Raw genomic sequence first — 26,923 nt, forward strand, 5'->3', positions numbered from 1 at the left:
TGGCACCAGAGAGATGCAACTTTTAGGCTTCAGGCGACCCCGAAAAGTGTGACCGGACTTTTTTGTCACCCTGTACTGTGTAGGTAAAACACGGAAGCTCTACACCCAGATGTTGACGAAACCACATTGCCTCGTTATGGATGATGAAAAGTACGTAAAAGCAGACTAACGGCAGCTTCCAGGGTTCCAGCTTTTCACCGCTCTTGATAAGTTCGATGTCATTGAGAACATTTAAAAGCAGAAGATGTCAAAGTTTGCCTAAAAAATCATGATTTGGCAAGCAATTTGCTCGTGTGAAAAACGGAGCACCCCATTCGGTCAATGCGTCCAAAAGCGTCTACTACCTCTTCTGAGGTCACACGATGGTCATACGATTTTCTGGTCGGACTGAGCCTCGTACCATTACTCGAAGAGGTTTTGGAGTGATAGGTACAAGGCTAAGGAGGTCAATTTCGTGCCGAAGCATCTCAACCCCCCGAACGCAACGGAACTTCGGCCAATTGAAAAGTACTGGGCCATCATGAAGCAGACCCTTCGGAAGCATCCTAAGAAAGTGAAATCGGAGGAAGATATGAAGAAAACATGAATTAATACGCATATAAAAATGTTGGTCCAAATGTTGTTCAGGACCTTATGAGTAGTGTAAAAAAGAAGGTTCGTACATTTGGATATGGAATCGAAATTGAATAAAACCAATATGGGATAATATTCATAACATGTTTTATTTTACTCTCTAAAAGTTTGAAGGTGATTGGTTGAACGGGTGAATTCTGCCGAATATATTTGTGTGTCGCAATTTGATTCCGTACACTCTTTATGAGCAAAACTTGAAACATGTTTAAAAAATCTGTTAGGACAATGTGGAAAATGTGAGTTCAACTTTTTTTTGACTACATTCACGAAAAAATATAGGTTTAGTTTGCATCTACCTTGTCTTTTACCACCTCACGGCTCTATGCGCCGGAGGATCGGCGCGAGAACCTTATGTAAGTAATTAAGTATCTACCTCGAAAGCAGAAATCATACAACATCGAAAGCCCTCCGCTCCGAATGTCGTTATCTATAACTACTCTTTTTGACCTACCACACGCGTTTCCTCTCCCAGATAGCCTAAAAGTTTTCATCGTACTCGGATTCAAATCAGCTGCTAGCAGCATAGGATTAACAAAAAAAACTCGAAAATCTATCGGTATGACTAAGTGCTGTGACGTCCCTTTGGCAGATAATTTGTGGGAAATTCCAAGCCCTCGATATCGTTAGCGCGAATGTTTCGCCCTTTTTTTCTCTTTCGTCCGGAAGCTGTTTTTACGCTCCCTCAGTATTCATTCATCGAAAAAATGCCCTGCTGATAGTATTTCACGTTTCGGGCACGAGACCATTCAATCACTCGGAGCGATATCCTAAGGCATAGTAAATATGTCGAATATGGAATATACTTTCCCGGGTAAACAGTGATTTTCGATATGGGTTAACTGGTCAACTGTTGCAGTATCAGCAGCTATGGGTGGTGACGTATGTATGGTGCGCTCCTTCTCGCGATATTACCATAGATAGGGATACTGGAGTTGTTTCCAAGATTTTCAGTAGCGGAAAGATAAAAGCAGTTGATTCGGGAATTAATTCCTCAGTTGATGTCCAGCCGGCAATAAGTGCACATTACGGAATAGTGATTAACATCGAGTGTCAAAAAAAAAAAAATGTGGGCGGTCTTACTGATCAGGTGAGTTTTTTCTTCCTTGCAGGGCGAATGGACGGGCTAGAGATTGATTTTGTGATAACGTTCGTCGTCTGAAAATTAAAATCTTTGAAAATACATAAAACATTTCTAACCCTTAAGTTTTCTATGTGACATCATAACTTAATAACGAGTACTCACGGGGAACTGAAATGAAGGGAGAAAATTCGTCAATGATCACACAAAATGTGCAGCCAATGATTGAATTTGTGATAATTTGTGGCAATTTGTTAGAGAAAATTAGAAGGTTTGAGTTCAAATGAGAGAAACCAGTGCTCTGAGAGAGTGAAAATGTGTTAATTGTTGCAAATTGTTGCAATTTGTGAAGAAGTCGTGGAATTTTGATCATTACGATTCCAAATGCAAAAAATTCTCTCTCGATTTCAATCCTTTAGGTACTCATAATAAAGTGAAAATTAGTACGCGAGGTTTTTCTAGATCAAATATGTTTTGTATGATTGTTTTGAAAACCATCGACATTAGAGAAGGAGGGCTCACTTAAAAAATGAACTAGAAATATAACATAACACAAACAATTTTCATGTGATTCTCATAAAAATTGGTTTTTAAGCATGATTTGACACAAAACATCTGTTGACACGGCCTAATGTTGTCAGTTAACGATACGTAGTGTTGCCTCAAGAAATTTTAGAAACGTCAAATTTGGTATTAGGAAGAAGTTTATAAAAAAAAGAGATAGATCAAGAAAACGCGAACACGAAAGTCACGGTGGTTTATGAAAATTATTACGTAAATGGATTGCAATAGTGCCCGACATAAAAGGTTTCTCAAACCCTTCCAATCGATACTGAGAAGATCGATATTAGGTATTCTGTAGGTGAATTCTTTACATATTATAATGCGCGAACTAACTGAGCCTCCGTTGTACAGGTTAGAATCGTCTGTGTAGAAGAGCTTGAAAAATCCACAGCTACACACAAAATTATTAAAAAATTCGCGAGAATGGTTAACAAGTATAGTGCTATCGTAAGTTACGACGGATAATTTGTACGTTACGAAACGTCAAATCAATACTATCTACTACAGGAATAAAGCACAAAAATACTTTGTTCGAGCAAGTAAACAAATGCACACTAATTATAACCATTTGGAAATCTAAATGGCTCTCCAAATTTTTCCCTGAGTCGGATTGTAAGTAAATATGAAATATTAACTTTTGTCAGCTGTACTTAAAGATTTATTCGGTATATTTACATAAAAAGAGCCAAGAAGTTTTTTAGAAAAGATCTCTCTTCAATACCACAGAGCGAGGCAAATCTACATATATAAAAATTAATGTTTGCTGTCTGTCTGTTCCCTATAGACTAGAAAACCACCCGATCAATGTGAAATTTGGAATATAGGAGTTTTTGAGGTCGGAGATGGTTTCCAAAATACTTTCATGCCGTTCCCATACAAAATTAATTAAAATATGATACAAATTTTGGAAAATACTGAACCGATCAACGTGAAATTTGGTGTGTAGCCGTTTTTAAGACCGAGAATAATTTCTATAATACTTCCAAACCCCTTCGAATTAAAAAAAAAAAGAGGGCTCCTAAACAAAATCAACGAAAATTAAACAGCCCGGGAAAAAAAATTTAAAACTACTGAATCGATCATCGTAAAATTTGGTGTATATTCTATAATACTTGTAAAGGATTCTATTTATTTATTTTATTTACATAGTATTCCGTCTCACGACATAACTTGACGAACATAATTCCTAAAATTCACTCGGTCCATGGCAACCGTTCTCCAATTTCTCGGGCATCCCACGTTCGCCAGATCACGCTCCACTTGGTCTAACCACCTCGCTCGTTGCGCCCCCGCTCGTCTTGTTCCTACCGGATTCGTAGCGAACACCTGTTTTTCAGGACAGTCGTCCGGCATTCTTGCAACATGTCCCGCCCAGCGTATCCGACCAGCCTTCACCAACTTCTGGATACTGGGTTCGCCGTAGAGTCGCGCGAGCTCGTGGTTCATCCTTCGCCTCCACACTCCGTTCTCCTGTACGCCGCCAAAGATGGTTCTTAACACTCGTCGCTCAAATACTCCGAGTGTACGCAGGTCCTCCTCGAGCAATATCCATGTCTCGTGCCCGTAGAGAACAACCGGTCTAATGAGCGTCGTATACAGCTTACACTTCGTGCGAGGGCTAAGTCTTCTCGACCGCAGTTGCTTGTGGAGTCCATAGTAGGCACGACTTCCGCTGATAATTCGCCTCCGGATCTCACGGCTGGTGTAATTGTCTGCGGTCACCAGTGAGCCGAGATAGACAAAGTCTTCGACTATCTCCAGCTCGTCGCCGTCGATCGTGACCTTGTTATTACTGGACAAGCGGGTTCGGTCGGTCTCGGATCCGCAGGCCAGCATGTACTTCGTCTTGGACGTATTAATCATCAACCCAATCCTTCCTGCTTCGCGTTTCAGTTTGCAGTAGATGTCTTCCACCGCCGCAGATGATCTGCCGACTATATCAATGTCATCGGCAAATCAGATAAGTTGACTGGATCTGTTGAAAATCGTGCCCCGCATTTCGCCCACCGCTCGTCGAATAACACCTTCTAGCGCCACGTTGAACATCATGCAGGATAGACCATCACCTCGTCGAAGCCCCCTGCGCGATTCGAATGAACTCAAGAATTCACCCGAAATCCGCACACAGCACTGCGTTCCTTCCATCGTCGCCTTGATCAGTCTGATCAGCTTCCCGGAAAAGCCGTTCTCGTCCATAATTTTTCAAAGCTCGTTACGTGTCGTATGCGGCTTTGAAGTCGATGAATAGATGGTGCGTAGGGACTTGGTGTTCCCGGCATTTTTTGAGGATTTGCCGTAATGTGAATATCTGGTCCGTCGTAGACCGTCCCTCCATGAAGCCGGCCTGATGATTTCCCACGAATCTGTTTGCTTGTGGCGTTAGGCGGCGGAGTAGGATTTGGGACAACACTTTGTAGGCGGCATTGAGGACAGTGATCGCTCGGTAGTTCTCACAGTCCAATTTGTCGCCCTTCTTGTAGATGGGGCATATTACCCCCTCCTTCTACTCCTCCGGTAGCTGTTCTATGTCCCAAATCCGGACTATCAACCGGTGTAGGCAATCGGCCAACTTGTCCGGGCCCATTTTGATGAGTTCAGCTGCGATACCATCCTTCCCAGCCGACTTGTTTCTATTCAGCTGGCGAATGGCTTCCTTAACCTCACTCATCGTTGGGAGTGGCTCCTCTTCGTCGTTGGCTACGCCGGCGATGTACCTTTCCCCACCGTCTTGATCTCCTGCATCTGCGCCGTTCAGGTGTTCATCGAAGTGCTGCTTCCACCTTTTGATCACCTCACGATTGTCCGTCAGGATGCCTCCGTCCTTATCCCGGCACATTTCGGCTTTCGGCACGAAGCCTTTGCGGGATGCGTTGAGTTTCTGATAGAACTTTCGTGTTTCTTAGGAACGATGCAGCTGCTCTAGCTCCTCGAGCTCCTCCTCCTCCAGGCGGCGCTTTTTCATCTGGAAAATTCGGACTCGCTGCCTCTTCCGCTGTCGGTGATTTTCCACATTTCGACGGGTCCCTGTTTGCACTACTGCCGCCCGCGCGGCATTCTCTTCGTCCATCACCCTCCTACACTCCTCGTCGAACCAGTCGTTCCGTCGAGATCGCTCCACATAACCGATAACGTTCTCCGCAGCACTGTTGATGGCTGTCTTGATGGTATCCCAACAGTCCTCGAGACGGGCTTCATCAAGCTCGCCTTCTGCCGGCAGCGCTGCTTAGACCGATTGCGCGTAGTCTGCCGCGACCTCAGGTTGCTTCAGTCGCGCGATATTTAACCGAGGCGGGCGCCGGTTGCGTGTGTTGTTCACTACGGAGAGTTTTGGGCGCATCTTCACTATCACCAGATAGTGGTCTGACTTGATGTTGGCGCCTCGACATGATCTGACGTCGATGATGTCCGAGAAGTGCCGGCTGTCAATCAAAACGTGGTCGATCTGTGATTGCGTTTGGTACGGTGATCTCCAGGTGTACTTGTGTGGGAGGCGGTGCTGGAAAAAGGTACTACGTACGGCCAATCGTTTGGAGGCGACGAAATCAATAAGTCTGAGGCCGTTTTCGTTGGTCAGCTGGTGCGCACTGAACCTTCCAATTGTCGGTTTAAATTCCTCCTCCTGGCCGACCTGAGCATTGAAATCCCCGATGACGATCTTGATATCATGTTTTGGGCAACGGTCGTATTCACGCTCCAGCTGCGCGTAAAATTCGTCTTTGTCGTCACCGGTACTTCCGAGGTGAGGGCTGTGCACGTTGATGATGCTGATGTTGAAGATCCGGCCCTTGATTCTCAACCGGCACATTCGTGAGTTGATCGGCCACCACCCGATCACGCGCTTTTGCATCTTTCCCATCACTATAAAAGCTGTTCCAAGCTCGTGTGTGTTGCCGCAGCTCTGGTAGATGGCACGACCATCTGGATACGTTCGTACCGTGGAGCCCTTCCAGCATACCTCCAAGCGCTAGTCCCTTTTCGTCGCGTGGGTCTTTGCCGATTTCCATCCGAAATTTGTTGTTCGTTGTTCGTTGCTTATGTTTTTTGTAGTCACAGGCTCGCAAGGCCCGCAGCTAACCCCACTATCTCGCAGGAGGACCGTCGTGATGTTGCTGTTTTGGGTCCCGAACACCACCAGGACGTTGTTGCACTCCGCACGCCGCCCCTGACATGGAGAACAGACGCGTACGAAGCCCCCTGACTCAGTCTGCATGCGACCAAAGCATCCACCGGGGTTGGGTACCCGATCTCCGCTAAGGTTGCTCGCAACCCAGCTAGCACCACGGGGAGGTAGAGAATCGGAGTTGCAGACAAGAGGTGATATGACCACTACCCGAAGGTTGGGTTTATGGGGTCTCGAGTTGCACATTGTCTACCGTTCGCTAGCTAAATATTTTTCATAATTTAGGCTTTAAGAAAAACTGTTTTTGAAAGAAATCGGCCGACGGGAAACAAATTTATTGATGGAAAACTGGTTTTTCATGCTTCTCCCGAACAAAATGTCTCAAAATTCCATACAAACTTCAGGCTCGTTGGGCGACCCTTTCCCGTGATCCGATCTGGCCCAAATTTGGCATGAGATCTTCTAATAGGCCTGGATCAATTTTAACCTGCAGCGCATAACATTTCACAGGTTTTGAATTTCCCATACAAACGTGTACTTGTTCTGCTTCTCGTCGCGATTAGGGGCCTTTTGTACCTTGAACGTTTGAAGCCCAGCCATAGTTTTGGCCTTGTTGAACTGGGTGATTATAAAGCAGCACCTTTATGAACGATCTAAGGTAGTGAAGACAGTTAAGAAACTTAAGAAAGTAAAATTTTCAAAAATCAGTCAATAAGAAGGATCGTAAATATCTGTCGAAAATACGTTTATTTTGAGAAAAAAAGTGGAGGAGGGAAGAGGGGGGTGGGGGGGTTAGTTTGCAATTGCAGATAAGACTTGTAATTTGTATGTTTGTAGTTTGAAAAATTTGAAATTGGAGAAAAATAGTGAAACCTTTAAACAAATTTCCTCAACATATTTATTTTGATATCCTTTTATAAAACAATCTGCGAATCTAAGATGTTCACTGCAAAAAAGTGTTGACAAAAGAAATTTTTACATTTGGTAGTTTAAAAATTATAACATTATAACTTTAAGAATTCTTTAAGGAATTTTTCGATATAAATGTCATTTCACAAATGAAAATTAAACACAAATTTTCGTAGAAGAAAATTTTAAAAAAATCTTCAAGTTATCCACAATATTTTTATTGGGAATGTTTATATCAGGGGTAGACCCTCCCAAAAATTTAACTGATTCTCAATTTGCAACAATTTCAAAACGATTATTTGAGAAAAGTGTTTGTTAATAATTGCTTTGAATTAAAAACTGAATATTAAATAATTTTTCTGAAGTATTTCGCTGAATCGTTGTTCGAAAGTATCGAATTATTTTCAATTTTTGTTCAAATTCTTAAATTTTTAAATATGAATTTAATTCTAAAATTAAATCATCAAAATCATATTCTTTTGGAGCTTCATTTTTATATGTTTTTTCTTAAATTTCAAGCTCTCATACTAATTTTTTAAACTGAATCCAAAGAAAAAGTAACTAATTTGCAACGAATTGCTTATGAAAAAAGTGAAAAGCCGTATTTTTCTCCATGCTCTCAATATTTCAAACTTTTTTTATGATGTTTGAATTAAATAAACACATATTGAATAAAAAGTTAATTTCTGAAAATTACTATTTCAATATTTCTGTGAAAAGTCATAATCAACGGCAATTGAAATAACCAAACTTTCAGATTCAGAGTGGATTTTTTAACTTAAGTTATTAGGCTGGACTTCTAATCAAAATTTTAAATATTTCTGTGTAGATGAACTGATAACAGTATCGGCGATATAATTGGTGTGAATCCTGAAATCCTTGTTGGTCAAAAATTAGAAAAATGTCTCCAACTTGAGCGATTGCCTTGTTTCCGAGAAAATAGTCGGGAATGACGGAATAGTTTTATGTAACCGTGGGAAAATTAAAACATAGGTAAGTTTTTGGAGCCGATGCTTTAAATGTGATTTTGAAAATAAATTTCTGAACTCGATTTCAGATTTTATCCATCACATCTAGTTTCAGAAGTAGTATTTTCAGTATTTTTCGAAAATTGAATTGATATCATTAATTATGTACCGAATAGTGCGAACGGCCGCATACCGACTATTGAACCTTTTCAAGTATTCGGTAAAACGAATATTCTGAAAATAAATAGCATGAACATGAAAATTCGTAAAGAAGCTCAAAATATTTTCATCACCGAATACCATTGTGAGTAACATTTTAAAAGTGATGATAGAATTGATAAAATTTTTTTTTTTTTTTTTTTTTTGTTTCGATTATAGTCGTTTTACCATCATTATGGCATTCGCGACTTTATCAACGTTACAGTTGGCGGATCGTTATTGAAAAACTTATCCGGTACAACTGTGTTCGATGTTTACTCTTGGGCTCGAACTCGCGGACATCTGCTCAGGAGACAACAGACTTGCCAACTGAGCTATATCTCAAGCTCAATTGATAAAAATAGATTTCACTTTTTGCATAGAAAACAAACAATGCGTGAACAACTGCATTCATATACATACGCAGGTAAACCGAGCCTTTGACAGCTTTGGAGCAAAAGTACTAATCAAAACATGTGAAATACATAACTAATAATAAATTTCAACCAATAATCAAAGTTTCACATTTTTAATGTAATTTTTTACTACCATAAATCCCCATAATTGAAATTTATTTTTCAATTTTAATTATAATTTGGTCTCAGAACAACTTTATCGTATCGATTTCTTACTTAATGTACTTAATTTTGAAAGTTTTAAATTCATGAATGGATTTTTTTTGTAAAAACTATTGATCATTATTAAAATTGTTTAATTGTGATAACGGCTTCAAATGTATGAGGACCTTCGAGCCAAAGGGGTATAAGTGCATAAAGTTAATGAAAGACGTAAAATATCACAATAAAATAGACTTGGAATGAAAAATAAATAATTAATTTAAAAAAAAAGAACTAATTAAGAGAAAACACATTTTTAATTTGATGTGTTTTACCATTTTCCATGTATTTATCTAAAATTTGTATTTCAAACGTAAAAGTATGTTAATTAAAATTCTAAAAATCTGAAATTACCAAATATAGTATGAATTATGAAGAATTGTTATATAACAATAAATCAAAATCGATCATTTTTGCTACGTCGAGGCAAATACAAAGCACATTTTTTTCAAAAACGTTTCAAAATAAGAAACTATTTTTTTTTTAAATATTCTGAAATTTGAATGTATCTTTTAAAGTTAAATTGTCTAGAGTCTAGACAAATTCGATATTTTTAATTCAGAAACAAATATGGGCTTTTGAGAATCTCAAATTGAGATACATTCTGTAAAAATCGGAGCTTGCAATGAAAAATAAACCAAGAAATGGAAATGTAGTATTAGATGTAGGCAACAAAAATCGAATCTGTCCCCAGGTGGTCACCTGGGGGAAGGGGAGTAGGGGTTGCCAAATGTCCACACTTGTGTACAGAGAGGGAGAAGGGGGTGAAAATCTCATTTTTCTGTCCACGTGGTATCTCACAAAATATCCAAAAAGCGAAAACAACTCATGAGCATTTAAAGTGCGAATTTTTGGAAAATTTCCAACTTTAAGAGAAGTTTAAGTCATATTAAGTTAACATATACATTTTGCCAAAAACATACGAAAAAGTTTTGATCATCGACTTTAAAATGAGATCAAAAGAAATGCAATATGTCATAAGATGACTGAGATATGGCCAAACAAATTTTCAAGTTTTTGAGGGGGTGATCCTAAACTTATGGCCGGTAGCGTATATGGTCAGCAAATTCAAATTCAACGCTAGAAGTAGCTCAACAAAAGTTATTTGGTGAAATTCGTTCCAGGGAATTGCAAGTTACAGCTGTTTCAGTTTGGCGGACCGACTTTTTTTTCAATTTTAGGCTATTGAGTGGTTAATAAATTTTTTTTATTGAACAAACACCCCCACGGAGTGGAAAAATTTGAGAATTCGAAAGTACATCTACTAGGAAAAGGTCATAGTTTTTATATGAAATCCAGCGTTTGCGAGTTTTTCGTAACGGTTTTTTGCCGCTTGGGGGGGGTGATCACCCCGATCACCCCCCCCATAGGACCGCGCATGGTTTATATGCAAAAAACGGTTGATTCACAGGTTGTGCGGAATTTTGAAAGGACATACACCGTCTTAGCCGATTCAGGCTCACAGACTGAATAAACGTGGACAACTTAAGATTAACATTTAACACCCAGTACCAAGATGGGAATCGAACCCATGCCCCAGGTGGTCCAAGCGATTACCGTGTCACTACCAGTGCTCGAAACATTCACCTTCATTGACAGAAAACGGGTTGAATGTGAGAGAAAAAGCTCTCCCTTTCATCTTCTTCGGCAGTCGATGAAATAATCTCCGTTTTGATAGAGTGAGCTTCTTGTTGACTGTAAATGTCTTCTCTTTTGTTTCACCATTCGTTTCACACTTATTCGTTCCACAAAGTCGTGAAAGGACCAAACGTTCAATAATCATTCAATTGGATCCTCTTTGAATGTGTGAGCCAATCATATTCACCTGTGCTACTTTGCATGTACGAAAAAAGTGATCAAAATTAATAGCGGCTAAACGGTAAACGATAGAAATTTGATGTCTTCGAGACAATTTATCTACGCAACAAAAACTTTCGTTTTCTATTGCAAAACATCTAAAAAATTCATCTAGATGGGAAAAATGCCTATTTTCAATTAACTTATAGAGTTCGGATGAGTTTGTACATTTTTATTGATGGATTCATTTTTCAAAGTTATTAGCTTTCAGACGATGTAAGCGCACGAAACATTAATTTTCATTATATGAATTGCAAACTGAGGCGTTTTCACCTAAAAAAAGTCAATAAATGAATGATAAATCATAACAACAAAAATAACTCAAGAGTGATTGAATGTATACAAATAAACTAATGCAATCTAATGTTTCATTCATCATCATTGAAAAGCTGATAATTTGAATAATTGAATCAAATAATAAAAAAATATTCTTGAAGTAATAATTGGGGTCATTGAATTGGTATAAATTCTTCTTGTCTCTATAATGTTCAATAAAGTTGGGTGTTTTAGCAATTTGAATATTTTTTTATCAATTCACTGATTTTTTTTAAACTTATTCAAAAAAAATTCAACCCTCTGGTGCCAAACCCGCCTTAAGACGGGGTCTGTTAAAATCGCCATAAAACCATTTTTTTTACTACAATAATTTTTATTTACTTTTTTCGCAGAATCTTTCTAAATGTGGAAAGCTTACAAACCATACTAATGCAAATGGTTTGACAAGCAGTTGTCACAAGCAACAGTTAAGAAAAGTTTAGAAATATGAGAAAACTAAAAATTGACCTATTTTTCGAAAAATGATCAATTTGGTAACCTCAGAAATCCTTGGTCAATGAGTTTTACGATCTAAAAAATTATTGGCAGTGAGCTTAAAAAGTTACCTACATTCTGGATTGATTTTTTTAAAAGAAAAATTTCTAAGTTAGGTAGAAGAAATGAACACCGCTAAAAGATGGGGTTGCAAAAGTATGACAACAATTCGAAAAATATGTACAATATTTACTTTTAGTATAAGTTGAAACATCTAAATTATTTGTGGAAAAATTTCAACAAAAACTATTATAAATATAACTTTTGCTCAGGGTTTATATATTTCAAAATTTAGGAGAAATTGGTTAAAGTTTATAGAAACTACAATCGAAAAAGTACTGAAAGAGAATTTCTTTAGCTCCTATTTCTGTCTCATCTTAAAGTTTTTCGTAGAATAAACCTTGTTTGTAATCATAAAACTAGGCTTTTGTGAATTTTTCAGCGGAAAAAAATGGGTTCTAGAGGATTAACAAAAACTGAAAAATTCTCATTTTATTTGTTAAATTGCTTATAACTTTTTTCTGTTTTTTTTTTTTTTCATTTGATTTCTGTGATGTCCTCGACAATTTTTTTTAATTGGTGTATACACGAAGTATTTTTAAAAATATTTTTTATCAATATTTAAATTTCCTATCGACTGGTCCGGTAATGTTGAAAAGGTTTCTCGGCGATTTCAGTCTCAAAAAATCTTAAAACGATGTTTATTTACTACATCCGACGTTTCGGCATGTTTATTTTGCCTTTATCAAGGAATCTGGCGAGTTGGAAAGTTTACAAAAAAAAATTTAAATTAATTATTGTATCAGCTAATCTTATTCTTAACTTCTAACTGTTTTGATGTTATGAGGACAATACAAATTAAATATTATATAATTAAATGTTGAGGATAATACAGATAAAAAGAGTAAAAAAATTATATAATATAAAGCTATGTGAATGTTAAAAACTTTTAATTCTACTTACAGTAATTTTTCGTTTTAATTGTCCAGAATGTTTTTCGAATCTATGAAACTGTCCTGAAGAAAAAGTCGTCTCGTTGTCTGTGGTGTGAAAACATAGAATATTGAATGAGCTTTTAAGTTGCGTGCAAGCTTCTATGGAATATTTCTACTCACTGGCTGAGCGGATGGAAATCTATTGCAAACTAATGATGTTTTCGTTTGGTGATACTTTTTTTAAAAAACTTTTCGAAATGTAATTAGAAAATGAGAACTTTCTGGTTTTCCTGTTCGTTCTTTCGTTAACCACTATCGATTGTTTTTGATTGTTGTGTATGAGATGTGTTTTTTGTGTATGAGTGTGTTGGTGTTTGTTTTGCATGGAGTTGAAAATACCGGCGTAAATGATACTTAGCCCTTCCGTATCAGTCTTTTTGTTGACAGTGTTACCGTTCCTTGCGATGTGACACATTTCAAGAGTTTGAAGTCCAGAGGTGTATCTATGTCGATCGATGATTTTGGTCCTTTCCAAGTTGAATGAGTGATCTTGTTTGATGCTGTGGTGCAGAAGTGCTGTTTGTCCTTTTAATGTTGTCATTCTTGGGTCGTGTTTGTCCGCTCCTTCGCTCCGTAATTTATCTAACGCCTTCTTGTTCGACCTGTGTCCTCCAATCCGTTCTTTTAGTGTATTCGTTGTCATACCAATATACTGTGAATCGCAATCATTACACGGTATACTATAAACAACGTTCGACGAATCATCCTTTGACACAACATCTTTAACTTTTGTCATGATTTGTTTTATTTTTGAAATCGATTTGGTCGCTAGTTTAGTTGTAGAGTAATCAGATTTCAAAAATTTTCCTATCTTATCTGTTAAACCGGGAATATACGAGATCGATTTATATGTGTATTGTTGTTCGCCGGAAACATTTGTTGTTGGACGAGAATTTCTGTTGTTTATTAGGCTGTGACGTAGAGTTGTGGGATAGTTGTTCATCAATCGAGTGGACAAACTTTCCCCTAACATGAATGAGAAATGGAAATTCCAAATCATGGACTCTCATTTAAAAATGAACAACTATCCCAGACAACTAAGAAGGCGTTAGATAAATTACGGAGCGAAGGAGCGGACAAACACGACCCAAGAATGACAACATTAAAAGGACAAACAGCACTTCTGCACCACAGCATCAAACAAGATCACTCATTCAACTTGGAAAGGACCAAAATCATCGATCGACATAGATACACCTCTGGACTTCAAACTCTTGAAATGTGTCACATCGCAAGGAACGGTAACACTGTCAACAAAAAGACTGATACGGAAGGGCTAAGTATCATTTACGCCGGTATTTTCAACTCCATGCAAAACAAACACCAACACACTCATACACAAAAAAACACATCTCATACACAACAATCAACAACAATCGATAGTGGTTAACGAAAGAACGAACAGGAAAACCAAAAAGTTCTCGTTTTCTAATTACATTTCGAAAAGTTTTTTAAAAAAAGTATCACCAAACGAAAACATCATTAGTTTGCAATAGATTTCCATCCGCTCAGCCAGTAAGTAGAAATATTCCATAGAAGCTTGCACGCAACTTAAAAGCTCATTCAATATTCTATGTTTTCACACCACAGACAACGAGACGACTTTTTCTTCAGGACAGTTTCATAGATTCGAAAAACATTCTGGACAATTAAAACGAAAAATTACTGTAAGTAGAATTAAAAGTTTTTAACATTCACATAGCTTTATATTATATAATTTTTTTACTCTTTTTATCTGTATTATTCTCAACATTTAATTATATAATATTTAATTTGTATTGTCCTCATAACATCAAAACAGTTAGAAGTTAAGAATAAGATAAGCTGATACAATAATTAATTTAAATTTTTTTTTTTTGTAAACTTTCCAACTCGCCAGATTCCTTGATAAAGGCAAAATAAACATGCCGAAACGTCGGATGTAGTAAATAAACATCGTTTTAAGATTTTTTGAGACTGAAATCGCCGAGAAACCTTTTCAACAATATTTTTTATCTTCCTTCTATGTGAATCAATCATTTATTTTTCAATAGAATATGAAAGATCTAGTTGCGTGAATAAATTCTCTCAAAGACATCAAGTTTCTAACGTTTACCGTTTAGCCGCTATTAATTTGATAGCTCTGCGCCAGGAACAACGTTCAACTTTTCTCAAACGGATTCCATTCATTAAAAATCCAAATGACTGAATTTGCATCGAAGCTCACAGTCATGTCATCGAAGTGAATGTGACCGTAGGCCAAAACGAATGGGAAGATGAGCGACAGAAAATTGTAAACGCTGTCAGTCAGAGAGAGCTTTTCGAGTGAGAGAAGGCAATGAAGGAAACGAAAACGGAAGACTCTGAATGGAGAGAAATTTCACATTCACGCAAGGCTGTCGAAAGTTTTAAGCTCTGGTCACTACGCTATCCACTCGGCCACCAAGGGCCGGCCGGCATTTAGGCCAAGGTGCGGACTTTTGCGTATGGACTGTAAATAAAATACGAGTAAAATTTTGAAATGAAGTTTGATAGTTATTTTTCAATCCCTGAAAATTTGGTGGCAATCGGATGAAAACTCGAATTTTTAAAGAAATTTTAAATACAAAAGTTTGTTTAAACACAACAATATGAAGTATTATAATTAAAATCTTCTTTTTTTTTTAAAGAATGGTTTTCATACTAAATTTCGAAGTTTCACTGAGATCCTTTAATGTGTGTGTTTTTTTTCTACGAATTAAAAATAAATAAATGTCAACTCTAACTAATTTCCAGTTTTTTTCATCATATTTGATACACAATCAAGTCTAAACAATCTAAACAATACAAATTCGACATACAAATGATAAATAATTTCAGTTAAAAAATTGTATCAAATATTGTTTGAATTAACGAGATGATTTATATTATTCAAAAACCCCTCTCTTTTTCAAAACCAGGTGATCCCATACAATATGAATATGAAATACGACTCAATTCGAACAATTTCCAAGAGATTTTAAGTTTTCATAAAATTTGGAAGGTAGGGAAGAATGCCGCGCAGTGGTAAATATATGAAAAAAATAATAATATAAAATTTGGAAAAACATGAAGTTTAAGCAAAACGAGGTGATTTATTTTCACTATGACTTAACGACTTTAAAACAAAGGATCAATACAATAATATCAGTGTACCCATAAATCAGAATCTACTCCAATAATAAACTTCCTTGGAGGTTGAATTATCGGAATAAGATTTAATGCCGGACCAGTATTAATAAGCTTTCTAATTATTGGAATTGTCCTCGCAGCGCAACCGCATTGCATATGGCTAAAAGACACCAAATAAAACATATGACAATCAACTTTCGTTTGCTAACCGACTTAGATGGTACAGTGGATAAGATATCGGACTGGCAAGCCGAGATGAGATGTTGCAGTGAGTTCGATTCTCACTATATATTTTTTATTAGGATGAATTATCCAATGGGATGAAAATCCCATAGAATGATTTTCGTGTTTCGCTTGCATGTAGTGATCATGCATTATTTGCTAAGGAGCTCGAGAATTTATGCCAGTAGTGCTATTCCTATAATATCATCTTTTGTACAGTACACTTTTCAGCGCATTTTGGGCACAGAGATTTGCTAAATAGGCATTGGATATTTGCAACCATTTCCATGGCTGTAAAAATAAGATACAACTAAGCGATCATCAAATTTGGTACACAAACAACATTAGATTTCAAGCGATTCTTCATAGTCTTTAAAAATTTCTCTCTGAAAAGGGTCAATCTCATAAATTAAATACATTTTTAACATCATGTAACTAATTGGTTTATTGAATTTCCAGTCTTCTTCTTTCAGTTAACCTTAGCCAGTCTGCCAACTATGAGTGTTCTTCGGATTGCCCATTTCATCCCACGTATTGGAAAGGACGTTGCTGCATATCAAACCTGGCACTTTTGAATCCCTCTGAGATGAACGAATTTAAAATAAGACCCATCCATGCCAATCACATCGTGGTAACATTCGCCAATCTAACTACAAAAGCCCTTACGTCAAAGTTTCTCAAACACATAAAAGGCCTCAAACATTTGCACGTCGTTCATGGAAATGTTCCCAGCATCCAATTGTCACCAAATTTACTTTCGCTTCACGTGGCAGGATGTGGACTGGAGAAATTGATAATAAACGAACAGGATAGTTACAAACTTCAAACACTGGAACTTCAAGATCCTGCTCTAACAAAACTTCCCACTGGCATCAATAAACTGACGCACCTCACGAAACTCATCATCAGCCATACCAAAATAAAGATGCTGAATTTGTCTGAACTGCAAGGCCTTAACGAGCTTCAAGAGCTCCGGATACGCTACGGGTTTCTCGACACCATTCACACTGGCCAAAGGTTAAGTCTACCCAATCTTCGGTTGTTCCAGCTTACCGGGAATCTCCTATCCTCACTGGACGTTTCCAATTGGGATATGCCTAATATGCGCAGATTCGACGTCACTCACAACCGGTTGAAAAAGATCGATCACTTGTCTACAGCCTTCCCCGAACTTAAAATAATCCGTTTGTGGCGTAACGACTGGAGCTGTCAGTGGCTTCGGGAAGATGGTCGAAAATTCCTTAGCCGAAACGTCATCGATCCAAGCATGGTAATTCTACCGGACGAGGACTGTACCGGATCGCTGGAAGCCGGAATTTGCTGTGATTTACCTCCGGGAACTTTCCCTCAACCGGAAGAACGATTCCGGCATTGTGCGGGTGACAAAGGTCCAAATTTTGTATGCAGCGAGTTGACCGACGGCAACGTAGCCAAATATCAGAGAATGACCCCACGAGCCGAAATTCTCCAGGCGTTGAAGTTGAATTGATAAATTTTATGCAACTAACTTGCAGTATCAGTTCATTCTTCGGTTATGTACTTCCTTATTTAAAGAAAAAGTCACTAAACGAATGTTTAATGTTCCTTTTAATGTTTCCTAGTTACTAAAGTCACTATAATAGTAAAAATGAATTCTGTAAGCGCGATAACTGCCCCTACGTGAAAAAGATATGATTCAATCGCTAATAGTTATTTATGCATCAAGTTTAAAAAAGTGATTTTTTTCAGCACGAATCATAAGCAGAGTTGGATAATAACACAATTTTATGTTTATTCGAAAAATGCCCATGAAAGTTTATTAATTATTCTACAAGAAGCGCATGTCAACAAATAGCAACATGTGGACGACCATGCCAAAGACTAAAACTATATGATCAATTAGGTCGTGGAATGAACTTTTCGACACTGAATTCAATGCTGGAAAGTAGCACTTTTCGATACTGTTTTCAGTGTCGAAATGTTCACTTTTCAACACGGAATAGCATAAAATATATTTTTGGAAGACAATTGAAAAACGACTGCTATTATTTAGGAACAAGTTAATCATTTGTTAAAATAATACTTATTTATAATATGTTTATTTAGAAATAACAAAATAAATATCATTGCAAATCAATAAATTTTTGAATGATTTTAGTTGATTGATCCCTTTATTGTCCACTTGAATGATATTGTTAGAAACGTCGCTGGTGAGCTGGGGGGAGAGGCAAATAAATTCAACATTTGGCTCCGTTGGCTCGAGTTTCCATGTTATATGAAAACATGTAAAAGAGCCTTCCTGCTTCTTCCTGTCCTTCTTTCGATAGAAGGAGGGGTTTTAAATAATCATTATTTTTTTCGCAAACCAAAATCCTCTGACGTAACATATTTCTCCTATTGATTGATATTTCTCAAAATATGCAACAAAACATGTATGGGAGGTCCTTCCTCCATCCCCTCACTACAGTTTCAGGATTTCCTCCTTCCAGAAAAAAAATTGAAGCTTTTCTCGTACTCGAATACTTTTTCCTGTCAAATCCACTCCATTTGTGTAACTCCCTTCCCCCTTTCTTATCATCTGGAAGGAGATAAGAGTTTTCAAATAACCATAGAATCATTTCTCATACCCAAAGGATACTCTGCCTTGTAAAATTTTATTCCATTTATTTAATAAGCTCTTGAATCATGAAAAAAAACGTATGGCACCTCACTCTCCCTTCCTATCCTGTAAAGGGAACCAAATCATCATAGAAATATTTCTTATATCTAAATACTCTTCCTTCCCAAGTTTGTAACCATCTGCCATCAACCATAGGAAAAAATGCAGTAAAAACCTTCTGTTAAACAAGAATAGTAAGGAAGCCTTCCTTCCCCGTTTCCTATACCCATTGGGGAGAGGAAGGGGTCTCAAAACAAAAAACATAACATTTTTCGTACTCAAGTACACTCGCATGCTAAGTAAATTCTATTTCATTTGCTCGATTACTTCTCCAGTTATGTAGAAAATTGTATGGGAAACCTCCTTCTCCCTTACCTACTCAAAGGAAGGAGAGAAGGATCTCAAAACATCGTGAAAACATTTCTCGTACCTCAATACTTTCCTAGGTCAAATTTGGTTTCTTTTGCATAATAAGTTATCGAATTATCGAATTGCACAAAAAAATATATATGGGAGCCCCCCTCCCCCTTTTTTTCTAAAACCACTCGGAAAGGGGGGTATTCTCGAACCATCATTAAAATATTCTACCTACCCACATACCCTCGCATGCCAAATTTGATTCCGTTTGCTCGATAAGTTCTCGAGATATTCAAATGTGTTTCTATTGCTTGTGAGACCCCCGCTCTGCTTCATGAGAGTGGGAAGGATCTCTAACTACTAACTATAAAAGACACCTAAAATAATGGCAATACCAAAAATGCAAACGAAAAACAAATTTATTTCAACAACCATTTTCTTACTCATGGCCACAACAAAAACTCGAAAAGAAAAATATTTTCTATAACGATTCTAAGTAAATCAGAATCAAAGTTTCAAATCAATGCTAATTGAGAAAAGTCATTAATTATTTTATTCAAAGTTGATGTTCCTTCTGAACTAAAACTAAGCTTGAAAATTACTTTCAAGCAGTCTGGTTTACAAATTTGAAATCAATGTTTCCGAAACATCAGAAAACAAATACGATTTAAATTTTTCAGAAAAAAAATCAGAATGTAAAGCTTCGGCCATCAGAATCTACCAAAAATGAAAATTTTGACGAAAACGTGGTGAAATGTTAGATCTATCTAACATATCTATAGAAATATCTATTTGTTTGAAGGCTCGCAAACAAACACGCTTCCTGATGAAATCAAAGCGTTTAGACGCAGCAGGTTGATTTATGTGACAGTTCAACTTTTTTCCTTAGTAAATTTATAGTTTTGGTGTAGTTTGTTGTATTTTGAGGAAAATTTTTAATATTTAAAAAATAGGGACGTTTTCCTCTTGGTCTTAAACAAAATGCTAGAAACCCTATGAAATGGTTAAGTTTGAAGGAATAAATTAAAGGGGAATGGAGCGAGGACCTAGCGAATTGAATGAAGGCAAAATTTAATTTTTATGTAGTAAAATTTTCATAAGTAATTTTAAAAAATGTTGCCCCTTAATTTATGCAGCATGATTATACATCTTTCGAATTAAATTGTTGTCCGGCATCAACACACCAACTGTCTTATTTTATCAATTACTAGCATTTGTAAATATTATGAAGGTGTTTTGTATCCTTTATGATCAAGAAAACTCATTAAAATCGTCGAAATAGAGACTGATCAATGTTACCCCAAAGCATCAAATTCTAAACAAAGACAAAATCTATTTTTAAATCATATTTAAAGTAGTCTAATAAATTTACTGCAACCATTTTTTACGTTCATAGGAGTCCAGTACTGGTTTTAAAAATATGAAAAGTTATCAATCTTACCCCGTTTTACGGTACTCAGAAACATTACGAAACGGCATCTAATCAAACATCCGTTAAATCAATATCGGTTTTAAAAATGGAATCCATGTTTATAACTTTTAAGCATTGTGGTAAGCAAATACAGTTGGATGAAATTTTTTAAAGTGAAAAAAATTACTCTTTTCAAAAACAATCCTTTACTCGTTAGCTTTAGTTGTTCTGAGTTTAAATTTTAATATAAGTTATACATTTCAACAGTTTCCAAGCTACAAAAAATGATTTATTTTTTATATGCCATTTTGTGATGTTTGTTCACATTTCATATTCATGAAATGGCGGACATATCTCAAAAAAGGCTATTTGAGGAACTTCTTGGAACTTTAAGTTTATAGAAGGCTCTTTGAGATCTTATTTGTAACTTTTATGCTGAATGGATGTGATTGACATGTCACAAAACAGGCTATTTGAGGAATTTCTTGGAACTTCAAGTCCATGGAAGGCTATTTGAGGAACTTTTTGTAACTATCATGTTCGCATTCGAGAAAATTCGGTACCAATTCCCTTTGGAACCTTTGTTCAGCGAAATTCGAACTTTGGTGTATTGCTTAGGATATCTCAAGTCTCATGTCTCATGTCTCATACTCATGTCTCAGGTATCAGGTCTCATGTCTCATGTCTCAGATCTGATGAAATTTCCGTTTTTTCCGGGTTTCCGGGACAAAAATTCAAGGTTTTCCAGACTTTGATTGTCCATTTGCGTCGGCATATAGCAAAATTTTCAACTTATTTCATTGATTTGGTTGTTTCATAACACTCCAAAAATTAAAAATTTCGAAATCGATTCAATTTTAAAGTTTTCGTCACATTTATATAAATGATAGAAAAAAACACAAAATCGTTACAGGGTTTTAAATCATGTTTACCAATTTTTTGATGTGTTACAGATATCCATTGTGTTGTTAAAGCTCACAAAATTCACGTCTCTAGAATTAAAAGTTGTTCTGAAGGCGTTCAATCATGTAACTCTCTTCTCGCAGTAAATTCAGTATAAATGTTGTTTCCATACATTTTACAGTCAGTAATAAATGCATCTTCAAGTGTAATATAAAATTTTGCTAAACAGAGGATTGTCAATAATTGCCCATGTTTCAAAATACGAGGCAATTATGAACACTTGTTTTTAGGCATTGTTTGATTAAAAGTTAACTTTAAGATACTGAAAAAATTATCGAAAAGTGATAATTTTTGCCTGCAAAAGTACATTCCACGATCTACTTTACGATCTACTTTATCAAAAATTTTCAGTCATTTGGCATCGCCATTGACATGTGGTTATTTGTAAGATGCACTTCTTGTAGGTCAATTAATGGATTTTCAAAGGATTTTCCAAATTTTTATAAAATTGTGGATACCACTCATAGCAAAACTCGATTTTTTCAGCACCTAACGTAATTATCCAACTTGGCAAGCTCCGTTGGATACGTTTACGAATCGTGCTAAAAAAAAAACTTTTTGCAGCTTGTTGCAATGAATAACTAATTAGAAACCATTCACCAAACATTGTTTTTGAACCTTGAATTCTGACTCCAAAAGTTAAAAAAAAATATATGGGCAACAAGCTACAAGGCCTCTATTGAATAGTTATTAAGATTATTCAACAGCATATGTAAATTTGAGAAAGAGACAAAATTTAAAACATAAATTCAATTCAGTTTCACCTATTGTTTTTTTTTTTTTAATTTTAAACTAAGGAATTCCAGTTTCGAAATGAATAGAGAAAAATATTACTAAAGGAATTCAAAATTCATATTGATATCTAAATTTATTAATAAAATCAAAAGTATCAAAATCAATAAAAATATGGATCATTTACTTTTTATTTCAAAGCGTAGTTAAATCAAATTTTTAAGTTTAAATTGATTGATACGCGAATTAAACTATCTATACTATTTTAAAAACTGAATTCAACACTTATGAATTTTGAGGTCAAGATAACAATATTTTGATACATTGAAATTGAAAATTTTGAAAGAAATTAAAAAAGGAACCATGTAATTTTTTGTAGTAGCGATAAAAAGTAAAAAAAAAATTCTAAATCCTCTACTGCATACGACTCCATATTTGGTTTCGAACTTTTTTTAAAAATATTTTCAGCATGATTCAGTACTGGCAAACATTGCAAACTATATTTATAATTAAAAAACTGATTTCGTACATTGTTTTAACAATTAAAATTATTGAAAACAGATCTATTTTTGACAATATTTCCATAAAAAACGTTTTTATTACGTTTTTATTTTTCATTCAGAAGAGGATTAGCTTTGTTATGCAGAAAAATGTGAATTTGATTTTGAGTTTTTTTCCGGTTTTCCCTGTTTTCCCGGTTCTGTGGCAACCCTGCATGTCCCATGTCTCAGGTCTCAGGGCTAAGATTCTTCCAGCTTAAAATTCTAAACGTTTTCCTTTGAAAAGGACTTTGAAACCGCGTAAAAAAGCCGTATAAAAAAACCACGCAAAAAACGCGTAGAGAAAACCTTACTGAAAATTGCATGCAAACGTCCGAAAATTGAATAACATGTACTTTATACGTTATTTCGAAGCTCTAACTTGGAGGAATTTATTCATTTATAAATTCTTAAAAATTGTACTGCCGCTACTCGCATAACAGTCCCATATGCATTTTTGTCATTTTTTATCTAAGATGATAGTCTGTCCTTTTTGACATAGGATTTCACTATAAAACAATTTAAAAAGATAGTTTGTCCTAGAAGTTTTATTTTCGGAGGAAACCTTAGATTGATAGTCTAAGTCATTTCTGAAGAAGATTCAATCTAGTTGATGACAAAATATTCAAAAACAGTCTTTGAAGCTTGGCTACAAAGATAGAAGGAATGACTGCCTAAGAAAAAACTCTACCAAATACAATTAAACATAAAAAAGATCCATCTTACGGCATGGAACTTAAAATCTTCACCCAGAAGTATGTTTTTATAGTTGATTACTGCTTTAGGAAACTCAGAAATAATTAAATCCGAGGAAAAAATTACAATGGTAGATAAAAATATATTCGGCATGGGACTGTTATGCGAGTAGATTTGAAAAAAGTTTCGTATATACCCGCATAACAGTCCCATAACGGATAAAAAGGTGCTACGGGTCGTAATAAAAGCCCAATCCCGGAAATATTATGTCCTACGATTTATAATCACAACCTAAAAAACATTCCAACAAACGATTTTTGTTTATGCTGAAAATTGTGGTCATAATTCAAAAATATATTCGAAAACAAAGCTCATTTTCTCGTTCGCTCGTTCGTTTTCTCATATGGGACTATTATGCGAGTAGGGGCAGTGTATTCACATATAAAAAAAACACTAGCTTATGCAGACATTATTATAGTTAATGAAATGCTAGAAAAAGTATGGCCGTGTCACAGTTTCGCATGGAACTGACGAAGCATTTTTGGATGTACTCTGTTGTTGGTTGTAGAAAAAAAAATTTTTTTTGGCAGATTACATTGTAAATAAATGATCTTGAACTATTTACTTCGATCAAACTGTCGGTGAAATTTCAGTTGAGAGAAAAACTGGAAGAAAGATGAAATTTCAATTGTGTTTTTCTCGGTTGCATGATTTTCCACATGGGACAATATGGTTTTGAACGGCAGTATCTACAAACATTCAAAATACAAAATTGTCTATAAATTCTAAACTAAAAAGTTGAACTCAAGATCATAGAGTAGCAGATAAAACAAATTTCCATAGCAAATTTTAAATCTTCTTCTCTTATTATTGTGAAATGAATATACTTCCACATATGATTGAAGAATTCAAAAATTGTCCCTAAACCCCTTGAAATCAAAACTCTCAATCTTAACACTAGATCTGGACTCCGTATTTTGAATTCTGGAATTGGAATGATGTTCGTTAATTCTACCAGCTTCGAAAACGTGTCGAACTATTTCAATTTGAAACTCCATCGTGTTTTTGCTATAAAACCTCCCAACCAAGCGCATGCGTATGGCGTATCACTTCGACGATCTTTGACATGCTTTCCGTGCTTTCCAGTCCTCGTCTTACGCCTCAACAATTCACGAACAGCAGTATGCCGTATACTGCGGTGTCACAGTTATTCATGACTGACAGAAGCAAGAGATTCAAAACAAAGAACACCAAAACAAGAATGGTGCAGAGATGTCATTCGTCTACGCGTAAGCGCTCGGTTCCGATTGATTCATTCAAACATTCGGCGCGGCTCGGTAAAGTTCTCAAGTTCTCGGTGCAGGGGGGCGTTTCAAAGTGAAATTTGGGAAACAAATTTGTTTAGAAAGTGTTGAAGAATAAACTCTACCTTTAAATTATTGGTAAAGGGGAAGGCCGATTGGCGTGAATAGGTGAAAAATTGGTGTAGTCAAGCAAGAGTCATATGGAGGGGAAAAGCTGAAAATATTTTATCAATCCAACCATATGTAAGTGTGTCTGTCGGTCAATGAGCTAGTCTTCAAGATATCATTGTGTAATAGTTATGTACGGAGGCAGAATAGGACCGTAACTTGGACACACAAAAGTTTTGATTGTGTTTATTGGTGAAGAAAACAGAAAGATATCATCTTTAGTCATGGAAAGTCAAACAGAAGTTCGTCCACTCCCAGATGGTAAATAAATCATTTTAATTTATGCCTTGCACTTTTTTGTCTCAATGAAATGTTTCTCTTTTAGAATCAACTGGCACCGGTGGGGTTTCGTTAAAAGAAAATGCCCAAGAAACAGCTGTTCAAACGCCATCAAATGCAGAAAAATTGTACAAATCTATGTAAGTGAACATTCAAATCACTCTTAATCTCGCCCAAAATGATCAATTAATCGTCATGACAAAAGCAGTAACAGCAACGAAGCCAAGGAATATTTAAAGAAGGTAGTGTCGAGGCAGCCCTGCTTTAGTATTAGTACACACTGCGACGTCACAATCGCGAAAAATCTGTTAATTTACTAGGAAATTTGTCTTTTTCGTTGATAATTTGAAGAATTTGCTAAAAATGTTCCACTTTTAATACCTGTTATTCTAGAAGGATTCTTGCTCTTCAAGCTTGGTACGAAAAAAGTTGGATTTTCAAGTAATTTTTGTATGAAATAGACCATCGAAGTTCGAAAAAACGGTGGATTTTCCCTACTCAAATTTGCAAAACTTTAAAATTAGTTCAAATTCTTCCATGAAAATGATCAAGTCAGTGCAGTTTAAGATCCTTATTACAAAAAAGTTATCAAAAAACAAACTTTTTTTAAAAACACAATTATTTATTTGCGTTTTAGTAAATCGAGTTAACAATAATCAATTGATGTTAATTGTTCTACATAAGAATTGAATATGGTAAACCGATTGGATAAAAATCATGACAATCAGTTGAACACTCAATAACCACCAGCTAGACCTTTTTAAAGTAGATTTTATCTTCGTTTTTGAACGTTTTAGCTTCAAGATGACATTGCGTTCATTGTTAAAACGAGAAATAAAACGTAATGCAATCTTTAAAGGACCAGAAAATTTCATAACATAGTGAAATAGAGGTCTTACAACACAATCAAAATGAAATTGGAATCCATTTTCATTCTAAAACATGTTTTTCTTTGAAATTTCTGCCATTCGCATATAAATTTTCGATACATTCGTTTTTGTGACGTCACAAAAAAAAATCCAATATGGCTCTCGACACTACCTTATTTAAATATTCCTTGCAACGAAGCTCTATTATCGGTCAAATTGTCACCTCGTCATCAATCTATACAACAACAATAACAAAACAAAATGCAATCAATCGACTTCGATCGCCCACGTATCAAAAAATAAGCTCCTATTCACATGGAGAGACAATACCTACAGGAGTTTGATTAAAAATTATTTCTCAAACGTGACCCCGTTGAACTATGGTCAATTTTTCAATTCTAAGTCCCAAGCTAGTCCATTAGTTCCTGTGCGTGAGTAGCAAAGTTCTCTTAATCAATCCACCAGTAGGTAGTTTGTGCTTGATTTCGTTACCGGTAAATATGTTAGCTATGCTATAATCATTAAACTTGCACGAGACGGGTTTATCAGTAGAGATTGTCCTATTGTGTTCCAATTAGGGCCAAGTCGTCTCGAAGCATGACGACTTTGCTGAGAAGCTATTTCTGCCTTTCGGGTAAAATTAGTGTTTGCTCCCTCTACGCGTTCGTTATCAGCTTTTTGGCTCCGGGGCACTTGAACTGCGTTCCGATTTCCAATTGGAAAATGCATTTTTTCCAAACTGTATGCACCATTGCAAAGTTGAAGATAACAGTTCATTTATATACTAGGAATTTGATTTGGACGCTTTGATAAATGAGGCGCTTAGGATCGGATGGGTGCAAGTGACGAAATGCTGATTTCGAGAAA

General features: G+C 36.0%; 2 protein-coding genes across 3 annotated transcripts in view; both read left to right on the plus strand.

Annotated features, from left to right (window-relative positions):
- Positions 1-1,604: 1,604 nt before the first annotated feature.
- On the plus strand, positions 1,605-18,084 carry LOC129748790 (uncharacterized). Its single transcript, XM_055743540.1, has 2 exons — positions 1,605-1,720; positions 16,560-18,084. Exons 1-2 carry the CDS (start codon positions 1,698-1,700, stop codon positions 17,587-17,589), a joined length of 1,053 nt encoding a protein of 350 aa, XP_055599515.1. The 5' UTR covers positions 1,605-1,697; the 3' UTR covers positions 17,590-18,084.
- Positions 18,085-24,714: 6,630 nt separating this feature from the next.
- The window catches only part of LOC129747505 (copper-transporting ATPase 1), a 108,905-nt gene continuing 106,696 nt past the window's right edge, over positions 24,715-26,923 (plus strand). The window contains exons 1-2 of one of the 2 annotated variants that reach the window (XR_008737515.1): positions 24,715-25,169; positions 25,234-25,327. Coding sequence is in view for 1 of the 2 variants with exons in the window: in XM_055741758.1 (XP_055597733.1) it covers positions 25,133-25,169; positions 25,234-25,327 (131 nt within the window). In the remaining variant the exon portion in view is untranslated. The remainder of the gene's footprint in view (positions 25,170-25,233; positions 25,328-26,923) is intronic. The other variant, XM_055741758.1, reaches the window with a different exon arrangement.

The sequence above is a fragment of the Uranotaenia lowii genome, chromosome 2 (genome assembly GCF_029784155.1).
Source record: "Uranotaenia lowii strain MFRU-FL chromosome 2, ASM2978415v1, whole genome shotgun sequence".
Classification (NCBI taxonomy): Eukaryota; Metazoa; Arthropoda; class Insecta; order Diptera; family Culicidae; genus Uranotaenia; species Uranotaenia lowii.

Coding starts and splice junctions, on each gene's coding strand:
- LOC129748790 (XM_055743540.1), top strand. CDS start 1,698: ATGTGGGCGGTCTTACTGATCAG. Junction 1,721..16,559: donor TGGGCGGTCTTACTGATCAG/GTGAGTTTTTTC, acceptor TTGAATTTCCAG/TCTTCTTCTTTCAGTTAACC.